This window comes from Pezoporus occidentalis, unplaced genomic scaffold (assembly GCF_034315485.1).
Source record: "Pezoporus occidentalis ecotype Australia unplaced genomic scaffold, CSIRO_AGI_Poc_V1 ctg224, whole genome shotgun sequence".
NCBI lineage: Eukaryota > Metazoa > Chordata > Aves > Psittaciformes > Psittacidae > Pezoporus > Pezoporus occidentalis.
This window is the reverse complement of record NW_026914117.1, coordinates 1,204,295-1,231,611: the sequence shown is the minus strand read 5'-3', so window position 1 is coordinate 1,231,611 and position 27,317 is coordinate 1,204,295. Positions and strand designations below refer to the sequence as shown.

General features: G+C 40.0%; 1 protein-coding gene across 3 annotated transcripts in view; it reads left to right on the top strand.

Annotated features, from left to right (window-relative positions):
• The first annotated feature begins 2,262 nt into the window (after positions 1–2,262).
• NDST4 (N-deacetylase and N-sulfotransferase 4) overlaps positions 2,263–27,317 on the top strand; it is a 107,276-nt gene continuing 82,221 nt past the window's right edge. The window contains exons 1-2 of one of the 3 annotated variants that reach the window (XR_009965244.1): positions 2,263–2,969; positions 19,446–20,690. Coding sequence is in view for 1 of the 3 variants with exons in the window: in XM_062620882.1 (XP_062476866.1) it covers positions 19,710–20,690 (981 nt within the window). In the remaining 2 variants the exon portion in view is untranslated. The remainder of the gene's footprint in view (positions 2,970–19,445; positions 20,691–27,317) is intronic. The other 2 variants (XM_062620882.1, XR_009965243.1) reach the window with 2 other exon arrangements.

Below are 27,317 nucleotides of genomic sequence, written 5' to 3'. Positions count from 1 at the left end.
AGACACACTGTTGTTAAATTAAAGGGCAGTTCATAAGAAGTCTCCACAGCTAAAGGAGCAATAGTAATTTTTTGTTCTTTTAAACTCATTATGAACTTCAACATGAAAAGCTACCTTTTGGTAAAGACTGTTTAAGTTTTTCTAGCTGAAGGAGACAGTCATATGTATCCTAGTCAACTTAATTTTGAAGCATGGCCTTCACGCTGCAAGGTAGGTTTTGAGAGGAGAAGTAGGGAGTACCTATTAAAGTATCATCAGAGCACTGCGGTAACAGGTGAGAAAACTGAGGGCAGTCAGAGAAAACAAAAGCTCGATATAACAACAACAGAAAATCAATCCAAATATCTCAGTCAAAGTTTTCAACTAGCCTAGAAGAGTGAAGAAGGGAAGAGACCATATATTATACATATTAGTTTCTGAAAGTAGTCACTTGCTCTGTATCATGTTTCTAAGCACAGAATTGCAGGAATGGTGTTTTTCTACCCCCTATTGTGCTGTGAAGACAAATATGCTAAAAATAGAGGCACAGACATTGTAGTGATTAGATAGTACTTAGAATAAATAACTATTAGCTTTAGATTCAAGCATCTAAATAGAAGGATGCTGAATTTTCAGTAGTTGCCTTTAGTGTAAATGTAGATGCCCCTTTCAAAACCTGATTCAAAGTCTTGTTAACTTACATAGTACTAAGCAGCGAGTCTATGTGAAAGAGTGACTTTAGCATCTGAATTAAAATACCTTCTCAAGGGTATGGACAACCACTGGGCTGCCGGCCCACCCTGGGAATATCCGTGGCAGCAGCTTCAAAGGGGTAGAGTTCTGCTCCCACCACATCTGTCACATCTGGCAGCAGTCAAGAGCTGTCCTGAAGCACACCTGCACCCTGCAGTCAATCCCTCTGCTCACAGGGATGTCTCCAGTGCTGACTACAGCTAGGAGTCAAGTATATGTGCAGAGAGAGGAACAAAACCACTGGACTTTTTTGCACCATCAGACTAGTAATAGGAAGCTATTGCATTTTTTGTGGCCTTTGACCAATTGCACCAGATAGTCTTCTTTTTGTTGGGAAGAGAATGTCTCACTTAATTTGAAGGTTTTGGTTACAGACTGATTTAAGTTCTGATGTTCACACAGGATGAAAGGAGGCATCCACGCACCATCCAGTTGCAGTGGGAAACCCAAACCTAACATTTGCAACAGTCTTTGGAAAATAAATCCCAAATCCAGAGCCAGCCATAGGTGTAAGGCATTTTTAAAAGACCCCCAGTGAGAGCTTTGTAATTAAAAATTGCAGGAAATGACTCAGACATACTTGGAATTTTAATTTTCCCTTAGTTTCTAATTTAGCCAGAAGGAATAAATTAGTCCTGAGCTAGGAATATCTACCATCTTTGAAACCTGGATATTCAGAGAGCAAATAGCTCTCCATGGAGAAGGTCCCAGCTGAAGGATGTAAATGGTAAACTGCATGGAACACCATTTATTTACACTATTTTGGAAACATGAAAGTTTGAGCTGACCCTCCTATGATTCAAATCTGAGTTTACAGCATCATTCATCGTCTCAGAAAGGGTTTGTTCCAGTCTCCTTGAACAGAACTATTTTCTCCTCACATTTGCTGCACAGAATTGGCTAAATTTCAATTCCAGGGTGTATCGTACAAAGAACAGTTTTGGAGTGAAAGGTGCCAAGCTGGCAAAAATTGAAAATTAGATTGGTGTAAAATTGAGGGGTTTTAATATAGAAAGTGTTTTGTTTTTCCTCTGTAATATAATTTAAAGTCACATAATAATCACGTTTCTTGGCTATGGAAGTAGGTTTCATCTCCAGCTGGATGAGATAAAGAATGTTAATAAGAAATTATGCAACAAATAAATGGAATTTGTGTTGCGTGCAGTAGGAAAATACATCTCTCAATGCTGCATGTTTGCCAGTATCCACCTAGAGGTGCTGTCAGGGAGATCACTGGTAACCAACTTGCTGGGCAACCTCTGCTTGATTTTGATCATATATTAAAAGCTACTTTCTGTTTTACTGGGTGATCTTACCAGTGACCTAACAAGAGTAGAAACCAAAAAGTCTTCTAGTAATTTTCTTGAGTCTCCTTTAGCATCTGGGGTACTGTGAGGAGCTGAAGGGGGAACTCGAAGATTCTCCTGCCTAAAAATTACTCTTTCAACTTTCCTTTTTCCCCTAGGCTTTCAGTCACAGACTCCACATGTAAAATCAGAAGCTGGAAGTGGCATTTTCCTCCCGCATTTTGGGCGGGCAGGCAGGAGGGGAGGTGGTCCAACTGCACAATGACAGATTATGCAAATCCTCCTGGAGCATCTAATCAATCACAGCAGCAGGAGAGGAATGCAGCTCATCTCCAAATTAGCCTCTGTCATCACATCCTAGTCCTCACATGAAGCATCCCCCTTCGGCTGGAATGACATCAGAGCAGCTCAGGGTCCTTGAAAGTCTGAGGGTTGATTAGCTGGAGGAATTGGCTGCTTCTGCCAATCACAACCCTGCAAAACCGCCTTGATACTCTTGTAGATATGAGGGAGAGGAAGGCTGACTACAGCAAACAGGAGGCACAGCAGCAGCACCGGTAGTAGTAACGGGAGCATACGATATTTGGGCGATTAAATAGTTCTCACAGCCTTTTTGCTGTAGCCTGGCTGCTCCACGGTGTAATCCCCAGGTCCAAGAAGGAAGCTGCATTTTTAACAGTGTGCTGAACAGAGGTTTGAATCATTCCAGCTGGCTGCTTGTTTTGAAAAGGACAGTCTGTGTATAAATGAGATGTGACTGTACTGGCAGAGTTCAGTTACTGGGGCTGGAGCAAGAGGAATCTTCCCAGGATGCCGCTCAGACAGCTGCTATCAATTGAAAACTCTTCCTAGTTTACCTGGAGCCATGTGAAGAGATTTGAATAGCAGATGTCTCTTCCCTGCACGCTAGGAAGAGGAATTCTTCTCTAGGTAAGCTATTCAGCTTCTGCACATACATACTGCTACCTTAACCTATACGTCTGGGTATATATTCACACAACTATATAGATAGTGCCTATACTCAGGGACAAGAAAACAGTTCATGAACAGGTATAAATATCCACACAGTGCCTGATTATGTATAGTAAGTACTTCAGAAAGCTGCCTAGAACCTGACAATCAAAGGATTATTTGAAAGTTTGAGATAGTCTTTGCCATGTTTGCATGCAAGTGCCCTTGACATAAATGGATGCATGGGGAAACAGCTGTCTGACTAAATATATGAAAGACCACAGAAGTTAGAGCATAGGAGTTATGTGAAGAAAGAAAGAGAATAAGGCTGCAATTCTTCTTTAATCTACTTCATATGCTTTGCTTTTATTTGCTACTATTTAGCAAATTTAAGCAAAACTAGTGCATTAAAATGACAATGTGAAAGCTTTCCAGGGATATATAGTAAACATGCACTATTTAATGTCAGAGTAACTGTATATTGAGGAAGTCAAGACCCACAGATCTAATCTCTTCCAGTGGTTTGATATCCAAACAACATCTGTCAGCAACATTTCTTTTTAAGCAGCATGATCATTCGTGATGTGGAAGCAAGTATTGTTTCAGGTAGTAAGAGGTAAACTGAAGAAATCAGTGTTTGCTTTTCAGATGACTACAGAGGCAGAACACAGGGGCAGCCCTGCCTTTTTATTTTAAAGCTGACACACTGGCTCCAAGTCACTGCTGCTGGGAATAAACACTCAAGCGAGAAATGTTTAGAGGTGAGGAAGTCTCCTTACTTCAAGCAGTACACTAATGTAACCACACATACATATGAAAACCCACGCAAGGATCCTTAAGCTCTCTTTTCCCTAGGGAATTTACTATGTCATTTTTTATTAACTTCTGCAGCTCTTAATCACATTGATTGGACTCTTCCTCCCTGTGAATAAATGCTGCAGAATCTGGCCTACCCCATCTAGCAGGTTATTCTGCCTTTTACATCTCTTAATGTAACCAGAGCAAAAGATAAGAAGAGATATAAGTCATTTGCACCCCGTCTCTTCAGTTTATGATCCTCCTGCTATAAGATGTTCAGCTTGTGGAAGAATAGCAGAATCTCCTTGTTCATAAAGTTTAAATAGTCGGGAATGTTGCCAGGTGCTTCTCTGGTTTGCCCCATCACATCTGTATACTTTCATCATGCAAGTTTTACCATCAGCCAAGCTGCACTGTCTGACTTGCTTTCTGAAATGCTGCTCTAAAGAAGGCAGGGAAGGGCAGGAGGAATGCCGAGTCACATTTAAATAAGGAAATTCTTGGCTTTCAGTTTTCTTCTGAATCTTACAAATTCAAATAATATGATCTGCTCAACTAGATTAGATGTTTCTAATGGCACTGCTCTGTGCAGAAGTTTAACATTGTGTATTAGTTTTTGTGCCATTTCCTCAAAACATGGCCATTTTTTTGATTCAAATAAACGCCTAATGTCTGAAAGCCTCAGAAATAAAAGCAGATGTATCTTAACCTCTTGTTGACCCCACTTTTTTCTGGGAGGCCAGACAAATGCTCCTCTAACTTACATTTCCTTCAAGTAAATCAAATCCAAAGGGTTAGATTTAAGCCCAGATCAGGACACTTGAGTGACTGACCTCAGACACATATATATGCCTCAATGTATAATTCCATTTCAGTCTGAACACCCTGGTAGCTCACACTATAAAGTTCTGGAAGTCCTATTAAAACTTTATGGATATTTAGAGGCTGAGATATCTGCTATATTGCTCTTTGTAATGGCACTGATCAAACTTAGCTGATGTGGCAGCATGCAGGACTCGTGAGTTTCACTAGATTTCAACTATTATTCAGTATAACTGGGAGAAAAATATCCTAATAGTAAAGCCTTTTTTTTTTTTAATGATTTTATTTTGAATCCTTACAGAACAGGAATTATCTCAGAGGTATAATGAGATACTTGAAGGAAAACATGCATACATATTGCAAACCCAGGGCAATCATCAAATAAAATGCTGATGAGTTACCAGTAGTTGTGACTATGAGTTTTCAGTTGGATAAACAAAAAATTACATTTGACCATATGCCACCAGGAGAGGATTTGTTTCTCACTGTATTTTTCTATAAGCAATAAGGGAAAAAATATAATGATCTCTTACCCCCCCCCCAAAATAGGTAACTTCTGTTTAGAAATCTTTGGTTTAGCCAACAATTTCGATTTGACTACTTCCAGCCACACAGCTGGCTGAGCTTCAGCTGCATGTATACACCGATGTTTGCTTCCATCAAGTGTTTGCTTTGCAAAGCTTTCATAATGCTTCAGCTTCTTAGGTGCATCCAAGAAGCTGCTTTCCATAGCTGCAAAACTGGCTTTTCTGAACATAGCAAACCCTGGGCCAAGAGCAGCAAAGCATTTCAAGCTGGGGACGTGGGTGGCTGAAGGAAAGGATATTCATAATTGTGCAGAAAACTGCTGTTTCCCCTGCCTGTGAAATCATTTCAGGAACAGGGTCCTGAGCTTAAGATGAGCCAAGGGCTCTGCATTCTTTCCAAGGTGAGGGGAGACTGCGTTTGAAACAACTTGCAAAGATGAAGGAATACAGTGTAGGGTGGCAGTTTAGCAGATCCCCTCTTCGCAGGCCTGGAACACAGTTGAAGACCATTAGAGCAGGTTGAGGCACTGGACTATGGGAGAAAGAGGGTCTCTGTTCTGGAAATTGTTTGGAGTATGAAGTCTCACATTTGGAGAAAGGCTGAAGAATGCCCCTATCACAGCAACAAATCTTCTTCTATTGAGATCTTAAAGCAATGCCCCTCATGAAGTGTAAACCACCCAGAAGAGTGCTAGATAAAAAACTTATTATTTTCCATCTATGTCAACATTTAAATTAGAAAATTTGATCTGGGCTGTAAAAAAAATGAAGCTCAGCTGCTCGAAGAAAATGAAACCCATGCATGTTAATCCCAAACACTTACTGCGTCTGTCAGTGATAATTACAATGAAATCCCAGATTCTTCTGAAATTAAGAGTTGCTATAGAAAAGTAATAATATTTTATCTAAATAGTACTGCCACCAGAATCAAATGGCAACAGCACAACCATGTCAGTATTTGATGGAGAAAACATAACTGGCACCAGATGTATTGTGATGAGATGATGTAAACTCAATTCTGAAAGAAGTATTTACACCTATTTCCTTCCCTCTGGCTACAGGAAGGGTCCCAACTGCTTTCCCCAAGTGTAGGAAAGAGGAACAAAATGTTCCTCCCCCCTCTGCTGTAAGGATGGGTTTTGCAGAGCCAGGACAAATACAGAAGTAGAAGCCAGGGCAGGGTGAGCTTCTTTCACAAGAAAAGAAGCAAAAAGAAAGGGGTTCCCTCCTCTTCCCTGGAAGCTAATAAAGAACTGTACTAGCTTACTTAGCTTGGCCAAGGGAAAACCTGCCAAATCTCTGGTTTGCTTTCCACTACCTAGGGAAGTCATTGTTTTCCCCGCTTCGTCATGTCACAGGGAAGCTACCATGCAAGTTTCTTTCCTCACCTAAAACACACTAAGACAAGGTATTCCCTAGCACAGCCCCAAAACAGACAGTGTAACACAAACAACAATTTCAAATCTGTACATGTACAGCTGCTGATGCATTCTTCCCAGGCCATGCTTCAGGTAACCTTACAGAGCGCATGCTTCTGCACCCAAAGCTGCTGGTGCAGAATTTCTGCTAGGACAGTCTTGTGACTTCAAAGATAGTTCTTAGCAGCCATGAGAGCAGCATCTGTCACCCCGTCACAGCCCACAAGAGCACTGAGAAATGCACGCAGAGCTAATGCTCAGGACTGATGCATCTACAGCTATAGAGTTTTACTAATGGCTGGGGTTTAATCTCCCATATGTATATAGCATTATCAGACACACAGCAGGCAGAATAATGCTAACGGGCTCTCCCCTGAGCAGAACTGGGCATGAAACAAATCCTCCTGAAGGACTATCCACAGCTACTTATTTCAGCCTGCACTCTGCCAGGCTTCCACAGAAAGGACTGCATTTAGCTTTTAGTGTATAAATAAGTGTTCTGATAAATAATTAATAGTAGCTGCTGGCCATAAAAGAGGTGACTTGAGAAAGTTAAAACAGTCTGCCATTAAATATGCACCTACCTCTATGTTCTAGTTTCAGGGGATGTTTTATCCAACATCCTTTCTTTTTGCATGGGGCCATATTTTGCAAGGAGAAGGCCAGATCTCAAGTTCCAGAGCCTCAGGGCATTCTTTGAATTTATTCTCTCTCACGAGCATATTTATCACCCCCTAAACCACCAGAGGGGAGGGCAAGTGGTCAGTGATTCACAAAGAAAGTTTTGGAAATGAGAGGAAAATGCAGTAGTGTCTAGACTTCTGAGTAAGATACAGAAATTACACTTACTGGTCACGTTTCATTTTCAAGCCCTCACAGCTTCCTTTAAAAAATTATTCATTACTAGTCAGTAGACTGCATTTGCTGTGCCATTTTAAATGGCTTCACCGTCCTACCCCACACAATTGCACTGTTACGGGTGTGCAATTTCTTCCTGCACGGGGCACAGTACAAACCAGTAACTACTGTTAGCAATTGAGGGTCCAGGTTTGTTTTGAATTGACAGACCTTAAAGAGGAATTGGTCACTCTACCTCATTAGTAACTGAAAAGCAGTGATTCTGGGATTTCATCTTCCAACATAAGAGCAACTGCATCTTCTACTATTTCTATATATTTTTTCTATATTTCTATATATTATTTCTGTATTACTATTTCTATATTACCTGCAACAGTTCATGTTACTATAATTTGTACTGGGGGGGGGGGGGGGGGGGGGGGCAGGAAAGAAAAAATAAATAACACAATTAAAGATCAAGAGGCCACTGTGGTATGTACTGTTCGCATGAAAAACAAATCAAACAGTGCATGCTCCAATTCTTGACACTCTCCGACTCCCATAGGACTAACTCTTAATCAGTTTTGGAGCAAGCTCCATGTGCCAGCACAAATCAGCAGCAGTCATTCTGCACATTCAGATTTTTAACTGAAGTACCCCCAAGAAGGCTTTCTCCTCCATGGAAAATACGTACATTCAGGCGGAAAATTAACTACCTATGTATATGGTGTCTAAACCAGACTTTTATGATTACAGTGTGTCATCGTGTCAATTAATGAGCCATCATTTTGTTGGCTTGTAAGACCTTACCATAAAACAGAAATCCAAGCTGGATTTCCACTTCCAAGTGCATGCTGGAGATTAATATTAGAAAACACCACATAGTTGTGTACCGAGCCCACAGAGGAGAACAGGTATGTAAAGAAACATAACTCATTCCAGCCTGGTGCAGGGGCTGTACAGTCACAAACACCCTGCTTCCAGAAATAAGTTAATGCCTCAGTAGTTCAGTTTTGGAGATTTTTCATCAAAACAGTTTAATCAAAGCCTCAATATTCTATCACATAGCTCTAATGGCATTAGTTCTAGTTATAGCCTCTGAGCTTCCCATGACTCAACAAAAAAGTCCCTTGAATTCCCGAAAAGGACCATTACCCTACTAGTGGCATTTCTAAATTGAACTTTATCTAGATAAAACAAAGATTAGATCTTTCCAAAGAAAGTATTTGTTTATATTATAAACCAAAAGCAAAACAGTATCTATAGGTCACAGATGACACACCAGAAATTTCAAAAGACATCTTTCACTTGACTGACAAAGTGGCTTCTCCCAGAGAAGCTCCATAAGACAGTGGCAGAAATAAAAATAGAGACATTTAACCAGGGTATGAAGACTAAAAAAGAAAAGGAAGCAAACACTGCAAATACATGTGACTGCACATGACAGCATGAATTTTGTACTGGCTTTCTTATATGCACCATTTGCAATATCCACACTTTATACATTTGACCAAACATGAATCAACTTCAAACGTTTTACAGCTACAGTCCATGTAAAGGCAGAAAAGGGTATTATTCCCACAATGCAGACTGAAAAATTGAAGTACTGAAGGAAAAAAAAAAAAATAAAAATCAGTGGCTCCCAGAAGGCAATACATGATGTTGGTGGCAAAAAGAAACTAAACTCAGTTTTGGCTCCCTGCCTTATTCCTCTCACCATTAAGCATCTTCCTTCCCGATAGGGAAACAATACCCATTCAATCATTTAAAGATAAAAAGAAGTTGAATTTGTATTAATATCTTCCATAAACATTCCTTGGACTATTTTGTCTGCTTCACAGTGTCTGAACTACTTAAATACATTCAAGTGAGTTTGGTATTGTAGTATTTTTAAAACATTATGAAGTTTTTCCATCTAGATTAGTTTTACTGACAACAGTAATATGTATAGCCATAACTGGCTCCTAGATAAAGCTAATCCTTCTAGTTTTAAAGAACTTGCAATAAGATAAGAGTTTTCTGAACAACAGCCTGGAATCTAGTCTGGACTAAGAGTCTAATTAAAGCAATTTAAATATTTATGGAAAAAGACAGGAGAGGTATTATAAACATAACTTCTTGCCCCAAAACTGTCATGTAATAAAGCAGTGATTAATGCAAGTATTTTATGAGCAAGGTAGAAATGATTGTTTGAATTTTCCTTTTCAGAACAATGCTCTTTGGAAGTCCAAAAGCACACTTTCAGACAAGCACAAAACCCAGACTGTGGCACGTGGAGAGCCACTCTGTCTTCATTCACTGTGCTTGCCTTACTTTGCTTGAAATCCATTGCTTGCCATCACCACTACTTGCTGGCTGAGACCTGCCAGGTTGTCACAGCTTAGATGATGCTGGGACTCAACTCACTATGTTTCCTATCTATTCTTCTACCAAATCCTCTCAAATAACAAAACTTGTCAGCCAACAAGGATGAAAATGGGGAGGGTGTACTCAGTAGAATTTACTTAAACATAGAGAAGCTATTATAATGACAGTTAATGTACCCAGAGCTTGAAAACAGTCTCTAGCTGTCCGGAATCTGGTCTGAGTAAGTTCAGAGTAAACCTCTTCAAATTTCATGTAGTAAATGTGCTGCGATAAGGATTTAGGTACAAAGTCCTTAATCTGGTTTTAAATAGAGTTCCTGTGCACTAGTAACAGAACATTACTATGTGACAGCAGTAGTCTCTCTCTCATATAAAATAGTGGCCTCCTTTCAATTCCTAGCAGTGATGTGACCACATCAGACTTTCTCACAACTAGTCCCTGTGACAGGATACAGATACCACAAAACATGTTATTTAGTGAAATATATTGGCATTGATATAAAGACGGAGACACTTATCTTGCATGATGGCAAATATTTTTTGGTCCCATAAAAGTAACAGGAAACCAAAGAGTGGGAAACCAAAGAATTATAAAGACCAAAGAGTTTAGCTTCTAATAAGCTGTTCCAGAGTCTGTGACTATGTCTTTGTAGGCAAACGGCCTCTTCATTAAAAAGGGAGCTTTTAACCTTTTTGGGGTAGAAAAGCTCCCAAAAAGAAAAGTTTCAATAGCTATTCAGCAAATCTGTAATCCTTGGTAAATTTACAAAATACAGATACAGAAAACCTGCAGCTATCTAGATGCTAACAGAACCACAGAAAGCTCTTTTTCTTTTTTTTTACATGCATTAGCTTTTATATATAATCAAACAAGATGTCTAGATTTTGACTACTGCATTGATTGACTTTAAGGAGTTATAGTTAGCCATTATATTGCACAAATGCTGTCTCTCAACTGAATTCACTACACAAATCATTCTACTGAAACTGGATAGCTAATTGACAGCCTTATAAAAGTAGGAAACAGTAAAAAAAAAATCTGATAGAGCATCTCACTAAAATTTTATTTGAAAAGTTAAATGAATTCAAATTGGCTTCCATTGAAGCATTAAACTATGAATTGAGAAGTGATGAAGAGCCATTAACCAAGCAAGATCAGAAGATATGTTGCATAAAGTTAGAAGGAATATTTTGCAGGCTGTCTCAGGAAAACATATTAAGACTGCTTTTATACACCATCTTCATTCAAAAGGGTTGAGTCAACCACAGCACGTTCATTACACCTGCACTCTCCACTAACCCCACTGGGAAAGTAAGCATCAGCTCGAAGGACTTGATCCTGTAGGTCACGCACAACTTTGTACCATGGAAATCTTTGTTGTGTTTTCAGCCAAAACTTTCTGCCGTGACATTCTGGCTGTGACATTTTGGCTCTGACGTCATGGCTTCAGCAGTAGGCTTCTGACTTTCACATCATCTCAAAACCTTATTTTGATCCTTGGAAGTTCAATTATTTTTCTCCTGATGTTGTGAAGGTTGTACAGACATCTGTTTGTGGACGGTCACTATGCAAGAGTAAGTGGCTATTGCTTCTGGCTCAGTCATGGGTCTGCCAAATGACCATGAAAAAGTCAAGCCTTTACCCAAGAATAATGCTATTTAGCTTTTTTGAATGTTTACTGAGTTACTGGTGAAAAGTGATAGATATTACCATCAATAATGCAAGATGACACATTTATTAGAAAGAGCACTGAGAAGATATTTTCTTATTTTAAGTCTGGCCATAGAGCTAAATGTTTTGCGCAATAATATCTAAATATTATGTATATTTTGGTATATTTTGATAAAGTGATATATTCTGATATTGTTACACAACATTTTTGCCACATAGGGAGCTGCACAAAAGTTGAATGTGGTCATTAACCCCTACGTGCTACAATGGTGACTAGAGCCACTTTATCAAGAAACAAGAAATATGTATGTACATCTTCACAGTATCACAGTATGCTAGGAAGGGACCTCGAAAGATCATCTAGTCCAACCCCCCTGCCGGAGCAGGAACACCTAGATAATGTTACACAGGAATGTGTCCAGGCCAGTTTTGAATGTCTCCAGGGAAGGAGACTCCACAACCTCCCTGGGCAGCCTGTTCCAGTGTTCCCTCACCCTCACTGAGAAGAAGTTTCTTCTCAAGTTTAAGTGGAACCTCTTGTGTTCCAGTTTGTACCCATTACCCCTTGTCCTATCATTGTTTGCCACTGAGTAGAGCCTGGCTCCATCCTCGTGACACTCCCCCTTTATATATTTATAGACACTAATAAGGTCACCCCTCAGTCTCCTCTTCTCCAAACTATAGAGACCCAGCTCCCTCAGTCTTTCCTCATAAGGGAGATGCTCCACTCCCTTAATCATCTTGGTTGCCCTGCGCTGGACTCTCTCCAGCAGGTCCCTGTCCTTCTTGAACTGAGGGGCCCAGAACTGGACACAGTATTCCAGATGCGGTCTCACCAGGGCAGAGTAGAGGGGAAGAAGGACCTCTCTCGACCTACTAACCATCCCCCTTCTAATACACCCCAGGATGCCATTGGCCTTCTTGGCCACAAGGGCACAGTGTTGGCTCATGGTCATCCTGTCGTCCACTAGGACCCCCAGGTCCCTCTCCCCTACACTGCTCTCTAACAGGTCGTTTCCCAACCTATACTGGACCCTGGGGTTGTTCCTGCCCAGATGCAGGACTCTACACTTTCCCTTGTTATATTTCATCAAGTTATTCCCTGCCCAACTCTCCAGCCTGTCCAGGTCTCGCTGGATGGCAGCACATCCTTCTGGCGTGTCAGCCACTCCTCCCAGCTTAGTGTCATCAGCAAACTTGCTGATAGTACACTCAATTCCCTCATCTAAATCATTGATGAATATATTAAATAATACCGGTCCCAGTACTAACCCTTGAGGCACTCCACTAGTTACAGGCCTCCAACTAGACTCCGCCCCATAGACTACAACTCTCTGGCTTCTCTCCTTCAGCCAGTTTGCAGTCCACCTCACTACCTGATCATCCAGACCACACTTCCTCAATTTAGCTGTGAGGATGCTGTGGGAGACTGTGTCAAATGCTTTGCTGAAGTCAAGGTAGACCACATCCACCGCTCTGCCATCATCCATCCACCGTGTTATTTCCTCATAAAAGGCTAAGAGATTGGTCAAACATGATTACCCCTTGGTGAAGCCATGTTGACTGCCCCTTATAACCCTCTTATCCTTGATATGCCTTAAGATGGCACCAAGGATAAGGTGTTCCATCACTTTCCCAGGGATGGAGGTGAGGCTGACCAGTCTATAGTTACCCGGGTGACTATAGTTACGTTCTCCCCTCACGCATGGTCCTCCTAAGACTATACTTTTATTATTACTAATTTCACACCTGACACTCAAGAATTCAGTAATCTGAATTCTGAGCAAATATTACAACTGCTTACATTTAAAAACACTGATAAATTGTGACATTTGAAGAAAATGTCACTGAAACATCACAGATGGGATATTTATGTGCATTTCTGGGTGGTCCAAATGACTGTGGGACTGTTAGAAATTAATCGGTCTTACAATAAATTTCTCCTGGGAGTTAAGCAATGCAAAAATGTCTTACATTTGGCCTGGAGAATCAAAGGAGGCAACAGTTCTGTGAGAATCTGCAGAAAGAATACCTTCCTTACAGTCTTTTTAATTCATATTTGTCGAAAGGTCCCACAGATTCACATAGAATATCTTTGTGAGAAGTCTCATTAACCACAGAATAGTTAGGGTTGGAAAAGACCTCAAGATTCTCTAGTTCCAAACCCCTGCCATGGGGAGGGATGCCTCACCCTAGACCATGTTGCCTAAGGCTCAGTCCAAGCTGGCCCTGAACACTGCCATGGATGGAGCATCCACCACTTCTTTGGGCAACCTGTGCCAGTGCCTCACCACCCTCATAGTAAAGAACTTCTTCCTTATATCTAACCTGAACTTCCTCTGTTTAAGTTTGAACCCATTACCCCTTGTACTATCACTATAGTCCCTGATGAAGAGTCTCTCTCCGGCATCCTTGTAGACTCCCTTCAGATACTGGAAGGCTGCTCTGAGTTCTCCACACAGCTTCTCTTCTCCAGGATGAACAGTCCCAACTTTCTTAGCCTGGTTATAGTTACCTGTCTAAAAGCATCCATAAGAGAAAAAGCAAAACCCAAACCACTGATGAGTCAGCTACTTCGGATCACACGTGAAATAATGAGAACAAAATATGTTTGCTTGTGTGCTGTTGCAACAGTACATGTATCATTGTGTGTTCCAGAAAGTGGGACTTGTGGCAAGGCAGTGGTGGCTATCTGCACACCTTTGGGAGTATTAAAGGAACAGAAACAATTCTTACAGGGTTCGTTCTGATCACAATTCCCTTATTCAATCCACAGACAAGTAAAACACTAAAAATAAAACACTCTATTAGCATGCTTCAGATCATACTTGACAATACTAACCATGATCCAGATCAACTTTGGTGGTCCTGGACAGAGACAAATGGTTAACTTTGCATGAATCTGTCCGCACCTATCAGATGTTATCAGATTTTCAAGCATGAAGTTTACAGCTTCCTAAGTACCTTTACACCACTTCCCCCAACTATCTTATATACATTGTAAGGTGGGGGTGTGTGTGTGTGTGTGGGCGCGCACACCTGTACACACATGAGAATACATATATGTATGAAACCTATCTCCAAATATGCCTTTAACTGCCTTTCCACCAGGGAGCCTTTTTTCTTCAAATCTCCAAGTTCTGAAATCATCTGGAAGAGTTTAGAGCCAAAGAAATATAGAAGTCAAGAGGGTCAAATAGCTAGCTTCCAAGTATTGTTTCATGCACACAACCATGCCAACTTTCATTGAGTTCACAAGTTATTGAGGTATTTGAAGCACTTTGTTTTACATTCATTATCAACTTCGACCTATGGCATCATTTAGCTTTCTCAAATCACACAAGATTATATGTGCATTACAGACTGATCAAATTGCTGAAAATACTGGAACATTGGTGTTTTAACTTAGAGATAATTATGCATCAAAAATAAACAGGACATGAAAGTGCTGAACAGCCTCTCCACTCAGAAATTATAAGGTAGAGCTAGGACAAAGTTAGAAGACCTGCAACAGCTTTTATCAGCCCTTATCCTAGGCAAAAGAATGTTCTAAAACCTATGACCAGCTATGAGCAGGTGGCAGCAGCACCCCTCATGAGCAAAGACATATTTATAAACACAAAACACATTGCAACTTTGCAAACTTTTAAAAAGAAAAAGGACACTTTCAAGAAGTGCCCAAGTTTCATGAGCTCAGTAAAAAAGTCTCTTGGAAGCTTCTGAGAAAAACAGCTGTTTTCCCTCTGCATGAATTGAAACCCTGAACTTTCTCTAATGGTCAACAGGAGCAGTTTTTTCCACTTAAATCAGTTTGCTTGTTTCTATATTGAATGAGCAGCCATATGTAAGGAGTAGCAAGTAGGTTTCACAAATCATTTGGCTTCTAATAAATGGCAGAAGTCATACAAGCTTATAAAGGAAGGAAAAGAGGAAAGTTCACAGTATTCTTTTTTAGCCTAAAGGGAAATTTTAGATATAGAAAACAAAGACACTCTGACTTCTGTTGGAGTAGAACGGAAAGAAGCCTCTGACCTGGCTCCAGATGGATTACTTACAGAGCATTCCACGAGAGCAGCCTTGCATGCTGGTGCAGACAGGAGACTAGGAACTGTATTGAAGTGATGCAAATCTAGCAAGCATCCTGCTCCTCTACTCTGCACTAGCATCAACATGCTCTTTCATGCTGCAGAAAATTCTATTAACTTGATCCGTGGAGCAGATAAACACAACTGTTGCTTAACATCAACAACTCTATTTTCCAGAAGTTGAATTAGATCAGAGACCCTTAGCCTACCTACAAGACAGGGTAAGAAAAGTAGTAGAGCTTTACAACAGCCCTGCAAGACAGTGCTCTGACCCTGCTCTTTGGACAGGCTGGCAGCCTCCTGCCAGAGCCAAACTGCTCACTTACCACCTCTTTTTCCAGAGAGATGATGGAAGGCAGCAACTCTCACTTTCAATGGAGTTTCACCCATTTACCCAGTTATCACCCAGGTGATAACTTAATTATTTCAGCTATCCCTTATTAGCAATTAACAGCTACTTTCACCAACTGTAACTGTTTTCTGCAATGTATGGCCTACCCTGATTAGTTGCACCTAATTTGGTCAAAATGTTTGTTGAATCACTAAGCCCTGTGAGAAAGTCTGAGTATAGGAACTGGACCATGAGAGAATCAGCTTTGATTCCTGATGCAATGTTAACACATGGTGTTCATACAAGACTGTTTCTCTTCACTATATTGCTATCAGTTTTAAACAGTTGAGTCCTAATGTCCCACTCAATCAATGCTCATAATCAGTATGCTTTAATCATCAATTGAAAGCATTTTTTAAGGGGAAGCAGGAAGTAGTGTTTAATAAGGAGGCAGCAATTTTGAAACCTCTGTTTTTCTCTGGCTGACTGAACTAAAGAAAAATTAAGAGTTCCTGCAGATGGCTATAGCATCACAACAAAGATACACTGCAGAGATCTGCTCTCTGAGGAAAGGCCCCATGCCTAAGAAGTCAGCTGAATGCAAGACTTAAGATCTACATCATGCTCTGGATGAGTGTAACCTTGATCCAGTGTAGACAGCTTTGGGCTTTACCCCTGAATAGTCAATGAATGCTGACTGGTGACCATAGGAATACAGGACCTCAGACACCCAATTCTAAAATGAAACTAATATTAATAACACTAATTATGAAATATAGCCTATTTTCATGTTTATTAAATAAATATAGCATAGCAATGCTCCTAAGATATTTGAATTTCTTAGTGAATAGAAAGCTGTTGAAATTTATGAGGGAGAGTTTCAAAGACACAAACCACACTTAACTTCCAATTATGACTTGGAAAATGTCCCACTAATGGCTAATATAGCTGATTTTCATAAACTTTAATTACTTCACACTTTTTTTAACTGAACAGTATTATCAGTTCAAAAGAGCAATTCAAACGCAATGCACAAACTAAAAGAGATCTGCTCCAATGCCAGGTTTCTGTATAAAAGTTTAAATTCCTTATCAATTCTAGTATTTAGACATTTAGATAATTGTGAATATTGGCACTTGTTATACCACCTACATACAACAGACTTATTAGTTTAAATTAAATCTGATTACTAGAATTTTAACTGGAAGAGATTTTACCAATGTTATTTGGATCAAATAGTTTGGAATGAAGAACATATTTTTGTTTTGGCTAGTATAAAGTCAGGAGCTTCTCGTATTTTACATTTCCATTTAGTTTTGCACATTACATTTAGTAATACAAGCAACAGCAGCAGCAAAGATCTGCCTCATTATTTGGACAGCTTGCAATGTCAGTATCTGGGAGATCTAGCAGGACAGAACAGTGAGGAAAAAACGTGCAATTTTAGCTCTCTGGTCATGCTATTCTCTTGCACCCCAGGTGTAGGCTAAGACATTTGGTAAGCATTCAGTGTGATTTAGTGGCAGATTTTTTTAGAGCAGAGGTCTTATGTTTCATTTATTTTTACACATAAGAGTCTTAATTAAGGCGCTTTACCTGCTCTGAGGATTTCGAGACTCTTCTGGAAAATGCCTGGCAGCACGCAGAGCTGTCTGCTCTGCGAAGACAGCAGGTGCCGCCTGCTAAAAAGCAAGAAAACATTGCCCTCTAGTGCTGAAACAAAGCAGAGGCTGCAGCGTCCGAGCGGGGCTTTTAATTCTTGTTTCCAGGATACCTGCCTCTCTCATGCTAACAAATTTAAGGCTTGGTGCAATTAGCTGTTTTGTGGGGCGGTTACTCACCTTTCCAACAGAGAGCAGTCCTCCAGATCCAATAAACCCTCGGAGTCCTGCCGAGTGACTCGTCAATGTCACCAAAACTTGAACATGGCCTCACAGAGGATTTTTCACTTGATACCGTTTTATCTTTTGATAAAATCTGAATTGGAGTTTCAATAGGGAGCAAGATTCCAGCAAGCAGTCAGAACTGCAGAACAAGGGAAGCAGCAAAGGGGAGCAAATATTCTTACAGTTATCAGGGTGATTTTCATTTCCTAGTGATAGGTGTAATTTCTTTTATTTCTTCTGTCATACATGAGACTTTTCTAAATTCAGAACAACTTTTCTCATTTCTGTTGACTTCCGTCCACAGATAAGCTACCCACCTTGCCCACCTTTTGGCCAATTGATGTGTAACACAAGTAGAGCTGTTGATGGATTTGCCCACCATACAGGCGTACTAATCTCTTGGCAAGCTTCTGAGAAAGGTAAAGCAGATAGAATTCTGAACCTGCCAAAGTCACAAATAGCCTTAGCAACAACTCCCTCTGAAAACTGTGAAAGCATCAACAAGCCTCTCATGGGCAAGTAGACCTATTAATTCACTACTTCATCATTCTGTTCATTGCTTGACAAGCTTCCAAAAAGCAGTGGGAGAGCAGTATACAAAGCATTTCAAGAAAAATTAAAACTTTTCACTTGCATTTTCAAGATCCTGAACCAACACAATCAAGAGGTTTGTTAGAACTGTGTACCAGACTCCTAAAATATACTGGTAGATTATTTTTTTCACTATCTTTCTTACAAGTGTTTTCCAGTTTTAGGTATAAAGCTTAGGATGAAGGAATAGTTTCCAGAATGAAATTCAAAATTGTAATCTGAGTTAATGGAGGAGGACACATAAATTAACAACTACCTGACGAAAATGTTTCTTCCTTGCAGCTCAAAAAATCATTCATAGTTTAGAGTCTCACATTGTTCCAATAAGTAAACAATATAAATAATTCAGAAAGATGTTAATTCCTGTATCAGCCCATACAGCAGCACTGGCTATTTAGTTATTTTTAATTGCCTCTGAGTCATGTGGGTTACTCTTACCAATAGTATTTTTTCATAAGTTTAGGTAGAATTACCAGGAATTGCACAAGGGCTTCAGAGCTGGCCAGGCAATCAGGTTTAAGCCCCTTGTACTTCACCCATACAGTACAGCAGGGACAGACTGAAGTCCCGGTCCTTCAGCTGGAGGTGTCATTTCAGACAGCCCTTAAATGGGCTTTAAAGTATTGATCATTCCAGGTACAGAATGGAAACTGGAGAGAAAAGTTCTGCAAATCTTTCCTCAAAGTCCTCTCATGCCTTTCACTTTACTTTCATTAGTTTCATGGTCCAACATAGAATTTTTTGCCCCTTTCAAAATACTTCTGAAGTTTGAAACTGACATGGAACATGCCCCAGTATTTAAAAAGTATTTACTTTATCCTAATTTTGTCCTGCAATCTTCAGTCATTCCCATCTGTGATAGCAATTTTAGATAAAAAGTGTCCATAAATGAAGAGATACATGTCCTCAAGAAATTATGTTCATAGTTTATACCCTAGGAATATGGGAGAGCTCTTTAATGCAGCTTATCTTAATACATCAAAAAAAAAAGTGACACAGAGTGTTCCTCTAACTTCCCTCTTAACTGAGATTACCAGTATCAATCACTGACTTTATCAACATGTGGTTTTAATTGCTTTATGGATTTTATTCTATTTACTCTTCCTCTGCTCCTTGTTGCAGATAATGTTAAGAGTCCTCTTCATTGATTATTGGCAGCTGCTGATTTCTGACAAAACCTCTTTCAATTTAGCTTTCTGGATCCTTTGACTTCCTACTCCAACAGCTTTATAACATCCCTGACAGCTTCATAAATGCACTGCAATGGTCACATGAACATCTTGGAAGGGGAATTGGCACCTCTGCATCTCCTTGTTCCTATGGTACTTTAGGAGCAGAGAACCAAAAGAGCGGGAAGTTCAACAGAAGCTGATCGTCCTGCGAAAGATGAGTCTAATTGTGAAGTTCCGCAGAAGTTTCAGAACATTAGTCATTCTTCTGGCAACCTTCTGCTTGGCAAGTATTGTCATTTCTGCCTATTACCTCTACACCGGCTACAAGCAGGAAATGGCCTTTGTGGAAACCACTGGAGAAGTAGAGTGTGAAGACCTCAAGCTTCTACCATACAGGTCTGTGGAGCTGAAACAGGCTAAGCCAATTGATCCATCTAAAACTGATCCCACCGTCCTCCTGTTTGTGGAAAGCCAGTACTCCCAGCTGGGGCAAGACATCATAGCCATCCTTGAGTCCAGCAGATTTCAGTACCACATGGTCATTGCACCAACTAAGGGGGACATTCCCCCTCTCACAGACAGTGGAAGAGGAAAATACACTATTGTTATATATGAGAATATTTTAAAGTATGTATCCATGGACTCATGGAATAGAGAGCTTCTGGAAAAATACTGTGTGGAATACAGTGTTAGCATAATTGGTTTTCATAAAGCCAATGAAAACAGCTCCCCCAGTACAAAATTGAAAGGATTGCCACTACATCTTTACAATAATGTGGCCCTCAAAGACTGTATGGTAAACTCTCAGTCTCCCCTGCTGCGCATTACCAAAGCACCAAGGGTTGAGAAAGGTCCACTGCCTGGTGAAGACTGGACAGTTTTCCAGTTTAACCATTCCACCTATCAACCCGTGCTTTTAACCGAACTGCAGACCTCCAGGCCGCACCTTGCAGCATTGCCAAAGGCTGCTCTGTATGCAACTGTCATCCAAGATTTGGGGCTTCATGATGGGATTCAGAGAGTCCTCTTTGGAAACAACTTGACCTTCTGGTTGCACAAACTGATCTTTATTGATGCCATCTCTTTCCTATCCGGGAAGAAGCTCACCCTGTCCTTGGACCGGTATATTCTGGTTGACATAGATGACATCTTTGTTGGGAAGGAGGGAACTAGGATGAACATCAATGATGTGAAGGTAAGGGGAGAACTGGGGGATACCATGTATGCAAATGGATATTTAAAAAGAGACAAAGCCTGGAAAAGCTGGCAAGCTCCATTTCTGGGTAAAGGCTGAAAGTGCACGAGAGTAGCTAGCAGATACAGAAACCGTAACTTAAGATTACTTTACAAGTCTGTTTATGCACATACACAGAGATGTATTTATGTTTGTGTATGTACATTGATACACAGAGATGGCCTGATACAGTAATGCATATGGCAAACGTACTGGTTGCTTAGTGCATCTGAGTAACAAGGCAGACATTTTATATCTGACATGAGAGATCTTTCTTTAACCTAAATAAAAGGATCTCAGTTTCTCGAGCAGGTTTGCTGCTAAGATACCTGAATTTTTAGATAAAACCATATTTTACACTGCATTAATTTTGTTTTCCCCTATGTACACACGTACACATGTATGTCTGCAGCATATACAAAATACCATCTAATAGGCATTTTTTTTATTCTTCCTTTCAGTATTTCTGAAAAGTAAATGGAACAATAGAAGATGGTTGCCTTTTTAAATCTCACATAACTATCACTATGTTTAAAAGGAACAAAAAAAATAAAAGGAAAAAAAAAGCCTGGAAGAGTTACAGTCACATTTTGACTTAAAAAAAAATTACCAAGAAAATTTTCCTTAGCAGACTGGCAGATCAGTGTTTGAAGTTCCTAGTGGCAGGATGGAAGCATAGCCTATACTTAGCAAATGACATAAACACCTGGTATGGTGAAAAGCCCACAGACTTTGGAAGCTCTTTGAAACTCATTTCATAGTTTGTAGTATCCAGGGGTACAATTACATTTGCTTAGAGTAACTTTCAAAGATGTGCGCAACTTGTACAGAACTCAATAGCATGACAATTATTTCCTTGCAATTTTCCACATGTGGGAATTGTCATATTCAGAGATTAGCTGAAGTTCCTAAGCATGCAACGTCACATTCTTAAGCCTTTACTCTAAAGGTTTTGTTTCTGTAAATACCTCACTACTTCCATGAGCAATAGGCAACCTTTTGTTTTTAAACACATATTTCTATTTCATTATTTAATTCTTATTTCCATTTCTACAACTTCTCTATTCAGCTGCCTCCTCATCCAGTTCAGTAAGACAGATAACAAAACACCCAGAAAAAGCAGTAGTCTCATATACAGTTAGAACTATTTTGCACATTAGAACAGATCAGGTAATTCTGTTAGCCAAACCAGGCATATGAATGCTCATCAGGCTGATTTCTAGAACCAGGCACTTGCAATGCCTGGTATCTTGAGATGTGAGCACTGTGCACAAGCTTGGTGATCAAGTGCTCTCTCTGGAAATATATGTAAAATGCTCTGAGAAAGGGCTTGTATACAAGAGGAAATTAACTGGAAAGGCAATTGTGGAACAAGGTTTTCAGCAGTAGCTTTCCACCTGTACAATTTTGAGAGCATCTCTTCCTGATGTGGTTTGCTCCACTAAGGAAGTCTATTATTCTACATTGGGTAAAGAGCCTCTATTACGATAAGAAGAATGTCCACAGAGAGTCACTTGGAAATTCAGATCATACTTTTGACTGAAATAATCTCGCTAGACAGAAAAAAAACTAAGTTGCCTCCTTCATTATCCAGCAATCAATATTACTAGTTATTAGTAGCGTGTGCTTGGGGGAGCAGCCGCTATTCAATGCTCTTTATTATGGATGACAGGGAAGAAAACTCCAGATCCAGGGGCTTGAGTAGGAGGCAGATGGCGGAACCATGGCTGTTAAAAAGCATTCAGCATCAGTTTTACATGCTGCACACATTTATCCGTCTGAAAACTGAGCAGTCCACATTGATGAGTATCTTGAGAATAGCAAGAAAAATCATCTGCTAGGACTCAGGCTTTTTCTTAAATTATAGATTATGTTTGAGTCAAGGTATGAAGGGAAGCTTCCATTCTATCCACATTTCCTGAGTGCAAAAGTAGCATCCCACTTCCATCGCAAAACCACCAACAGTACCACTCAGGAGATGAATCCTTTCTTCACCTCTAATCATGCCACAAACACAGACCATGGGGAGAAATCTTTTGCAGGCACAGGCTCAGAACCAGTCTTTCCATCAAACAATCTTTTGGGGACAATAAAAATTATATCTCACTTGTAGAAAATGTTCACATGCAAATCCCGTCTGCAACTTGACCATCCATTGATATTCTGTCCTTAACATCGTTGATTTCATTTCAGATCAGTTACCACATACAGGTTTGTTCCTCAGGGTATTTCACCTACACTTGTGACAGAAATCAGTCCATTCTTGTAGACTGGACATTCCCAGAACACATACACATTCAAAACAGGATGCTTGCTAATGAACATCATAACACCAAAATCAGAGTGTACATTAGTTAGTTTAAAATAAAGGATAATTACAGCCAGTTAGCAAATAATGGCCCAAGCCACTTGGGGAAGAAGGCAATTAAGAACCAGTGGGGCTTTATTCATCCCTTAAGGCAGAACAGCTTTTGTGCTAGAAAGGCAAATATAGCAGAGTGAGACATATAAGAAGCTGATGTGCAAGTGGTATCAAAGTACTTTTGGGCATTTGGAAGCAGCAGCTGTGGCCAGGTGCTCTGAGAGGGTTGTGTTTTCAGGGCATGAGATTTAGGGGCAGGTTGTGCTTGTCCTAGAGGGGTATGATAAGGGTGGAAGTGTGAATGACTCCAACAGCTAGAAGGACTAGCATAGCATCTCTATGTTGTTTAACAAAATGTGGCAGAACTTGGACCATCTCCTTTCTTTCCTGAATTGCATATTACAGGTATATTTAGCGCCAAAAAAAAACCCAAACACCTACCACCAAAAAAAAAAATCCAACCAACAACCAACCCCCCCAATCTATATGTATGACGTGATGCACCTCAAAAATAGTATCACTGTCCCCTGCAATGCAAGTTTAAACTGTCAGATCACCAATACAAACTAAAATATTTGTTATTTATACAGTGCTTTCAAAAAACAAAACAAGAGAACCATATAATGCAGGGCTTGTAATGAAACAGTTTCTTAGCACTGAACAATCCACTGCGTTATTCCGCTATGTCACTACTTCTCCAGTTCCTTCAGTTCTCGTCATTTGTCACTGCAAGCAATGTAGTTTCACTTTGCAGAGGTATGCAGACTCCCTGCTAGGCTCTCCTAAGGTGCCACTCACACTCATGTTCCTTGGGAATGCCTTCATACAAGGCAGATTCCCAGGTGCATAAAAGAATACAACTGAATAGTTACACACCTCCCAGCTGCATGAAAAGTATGGGTAAATAGCATCACTCTGTTCAGCCTCTTAGGTTTTTCCTTCTTCCAGGGACCAAACATGTAGCAAGTGCCAACCCAAAGGGCATATGAATAGAAATAAGGTTCCTGATAACAGTATTTGTATGTAACAATAAAAAGACAAGTAACACTGTTCCTGTGTAATAACTTCCTACAACTCAATTATTATCCCCTCACAAAGCCATTTCTCAATTAGGTTCTTCAGGGATACGTATAGTTATGCAAAGTGTGGCATCAGCTAGAGAAACAGAGATAAGAGAACAGAGTTATTATGGGCTCTGCTTACCACAAAAGATCTCCTAGTCCTTGTATTGTAGAAGTTGTGCAAGGTCATGTCTGGCTAAGTAATTAAACAGAAAGTCAGCAGAGCCGCAGAAAGCTGTTTTCCCAAGCTTTGCAGGGATCTATCTTGAGCCTAGTGAGCTTCTGCAAATGAATTTCTCCCTTTCTGTCCTGCCAATCTATTATCTTACTGATGGATTTTAGAAGGCAAAAGACTCAAGGATTCATCAGTTAATTTGCAGAATTACCTTATTTGTGTACTTGCAAATTACATTGGTTCCCAGCCACACAAGATGATGATCACCGTCAGCAGTGACCTAGTAAAAAGCCTAGAAACCCCTGGTTATGCTGTGTCTGGGATTACCATACTGAGAAAATAGAGAACTTTTACCTTCACAGTTTCCTTTTAACTGAGTACAAAACAGAGCTGTGCTACCCAAACGTGTAGCAAGAACTTGCTAAAGTCTTTTTTGTTGTTGTTGCTATAGTAAGACCTAGTGCAATATTTACATGCTTGGGAATGTCATTTGGGTTACTGCTGACTGTAGTCCTTCCTTCTTGCAGCACCAAAAAGCTCATCTGTATTCTCCCATCTTTTTCCACTCTAAGCTTCAGTCTACTTACTTCAGTGGAAATAAGCATTACATTAGTGTCTGACAACTCTTCACTTCCACAGGTCTGCACTTTGTCTTTGACCTTCATCATCATTAGAACGCCTTGAACGCTTCAAGGCTGTGATATCTTGTTCATTTTAGTATTTTAAAGACAGGAATTCTTGTTGGAGTTGCATCTTTTCTGGTAATTCTAAATTAATGAGTGCTGGCCTATCAGGAGGCTGAGCTCCATAACTGAATCTCTCCAGCATATGCATTTTCTGATCTTTCTGCATTAACAATTGCTTTCTATTGGAATAATTAGAAATGCCACCAGGCCATGCCACGAGGCATGGCAGAAGGATAGTCAGGACAAAGCTGCAGGTGGGCACAGGGTGAGTAAAGCTTTCCACGCTGCTGTGTGCAAACCTTCCTCCCTGTCCATGCAAAGTCTAAATGCCTTTTGAAAGAAGGATTTTAATATTAAACTATTGTAGACTAATGCTTGTTCCTGTTTCAGTTCTGCTGGGATGCCTTACCTTTTGTGCTGTTTGGAGTTGCTGTTATGGACTCAAGCCAGCCAGATGGATGAGGAATCTATTTAACAACAGACAGGAATGTATTTCTGCATCCCTTCACAGAATTTGACATCTAGTGTCATAGAATCTGCCCAGCTTTCTATAGAAATTTGTCAGCAGTGGTCAAGACCAGAATTAAGAGTCTGGGAGGATTATAACAGACACTTGGATTTCTAACTCAGGTTTTTGAAGAGTTTCTCTGGATGCTCTACTCTCTTCTGGCCATCCTGCACTCACACCCAACTGTAGGGAAGGTCCTAATGGAAATAACAGTGGCCCAGTACCTCAGTCTGCATCCAGTTACTTCCAAATGTCCTCAGTATCAGTCTCCAAAACCCCCAGTGCTTGGGCAAAATTTGAAACTTCTGGTGCTATAAATATGCACTAGAAACACATCCTTTTTTTTTTTGTTGTTCATTCATTTGCAGCTTTCTCCTTCAGCAGAAGCTGCAAATAGCGATTGATGCCTTGCTGATGAGATATAACAGTCATCCCTACAGTCTTTTTGTAATAATAAAGTCCTGCCAGTGAAGTAACCACACCAATGGACAACACAGAAGAAATGAAAAACATAAGATGTATGAGCATAGGAAGCTAGAGGAGACAGCTAAGCATCAGTCATTATAAGCTGTGTTGCTCCACTGTCATCTTTTAAAGCACTTGAGAGTGGCAGTGAAGAACATAATGAAGCAAAATGCTGGAGTTCACACTTTTGGATGGTCTTAAAAAAAAAAAATTAATGTAAAATGAGCTGAGAAGGTATTATAAGAAAAATTTAACGATCAGACAATCTTTCTAAAAATGGGAGTGTCTGCTCCATTCTGCTTCAGCCGAGATGACACTTCATTCAATATTTTCCTTGTTTAGGTCTCTTGAATCCCCCAATTCTTTCTGCAATAATCTGGGTGTTGAACACTGCTCAAGTGCCTTGTCAAGATACATCACACAAAATGTTTCATAATATTTTTTTTTCAATAAAGCCTGTTTTTTCATCCATTCCTTTGCCATCAGCAGAACATTTATTTTCCTCCTTGGTGGCCTGGTGGATTAACTGTCTGTCCAAGCACCCTGCCTGAATTATAATAGATTTGGGGTTCTCTCATCTGCCAGGTTTCCCACCAATGATATGGAAGGTCTCAACAGTGTTTTGTAGAGTCTTGCCAGAAAACAAATTCTGGTGTCTTTGACCTTCTAATTCTTACATTTCATGAGTTTAGACAATTAGATTCCTTCCATGTGTCCCACATGTTATAGGGGTACTTCTGTCACATGGTCTAAGCAAGATTTTCCTGTGTTTTCCTCACTCAGTGCTTTTTTCCCAGAGGGTGCACAGGAGAGCCTGTAGAGTTAAAAGATTCCAAGCAGGGCAATTTAATTCTGCTGTACAAGCACTTCAGAATTATCAGAAATCCCTTTTTTTTTTTTTCTAAAGAAAAAAGGTTTACTCTTTCACAAAGCAAGCAAAACAGAAAAATCATCCATTATTCTTCTTCTTAGTTAGCAATAAGAATTCAACAGAACTTAAGTTTTGAAAAGATTAACAATTCTGAACTGTTAAAAACCAGCACGATACCTGTTAAAATATAGAAAGGGCAGAGTTTTTCATTATTGGTCTAATTCGGAAAGGCTCATAGCCTGTGTTCAGCATCACTGTCCACTGACAAATTCCTTTGTCTATGCTTCCACTAATTTCCTGGATTTGTACTCATTTCCCAGATCCTTTCTCCAAAGTAATTCTGAAGTCATAGTTTGTATCATACTGGAGTATATTTCCAGGATATACATGGCATTCTGTTTAATTTAACTTCATTTAATTCAGTTTAAATTGTTTTCATAACATTTAGGGAATCTGTAGG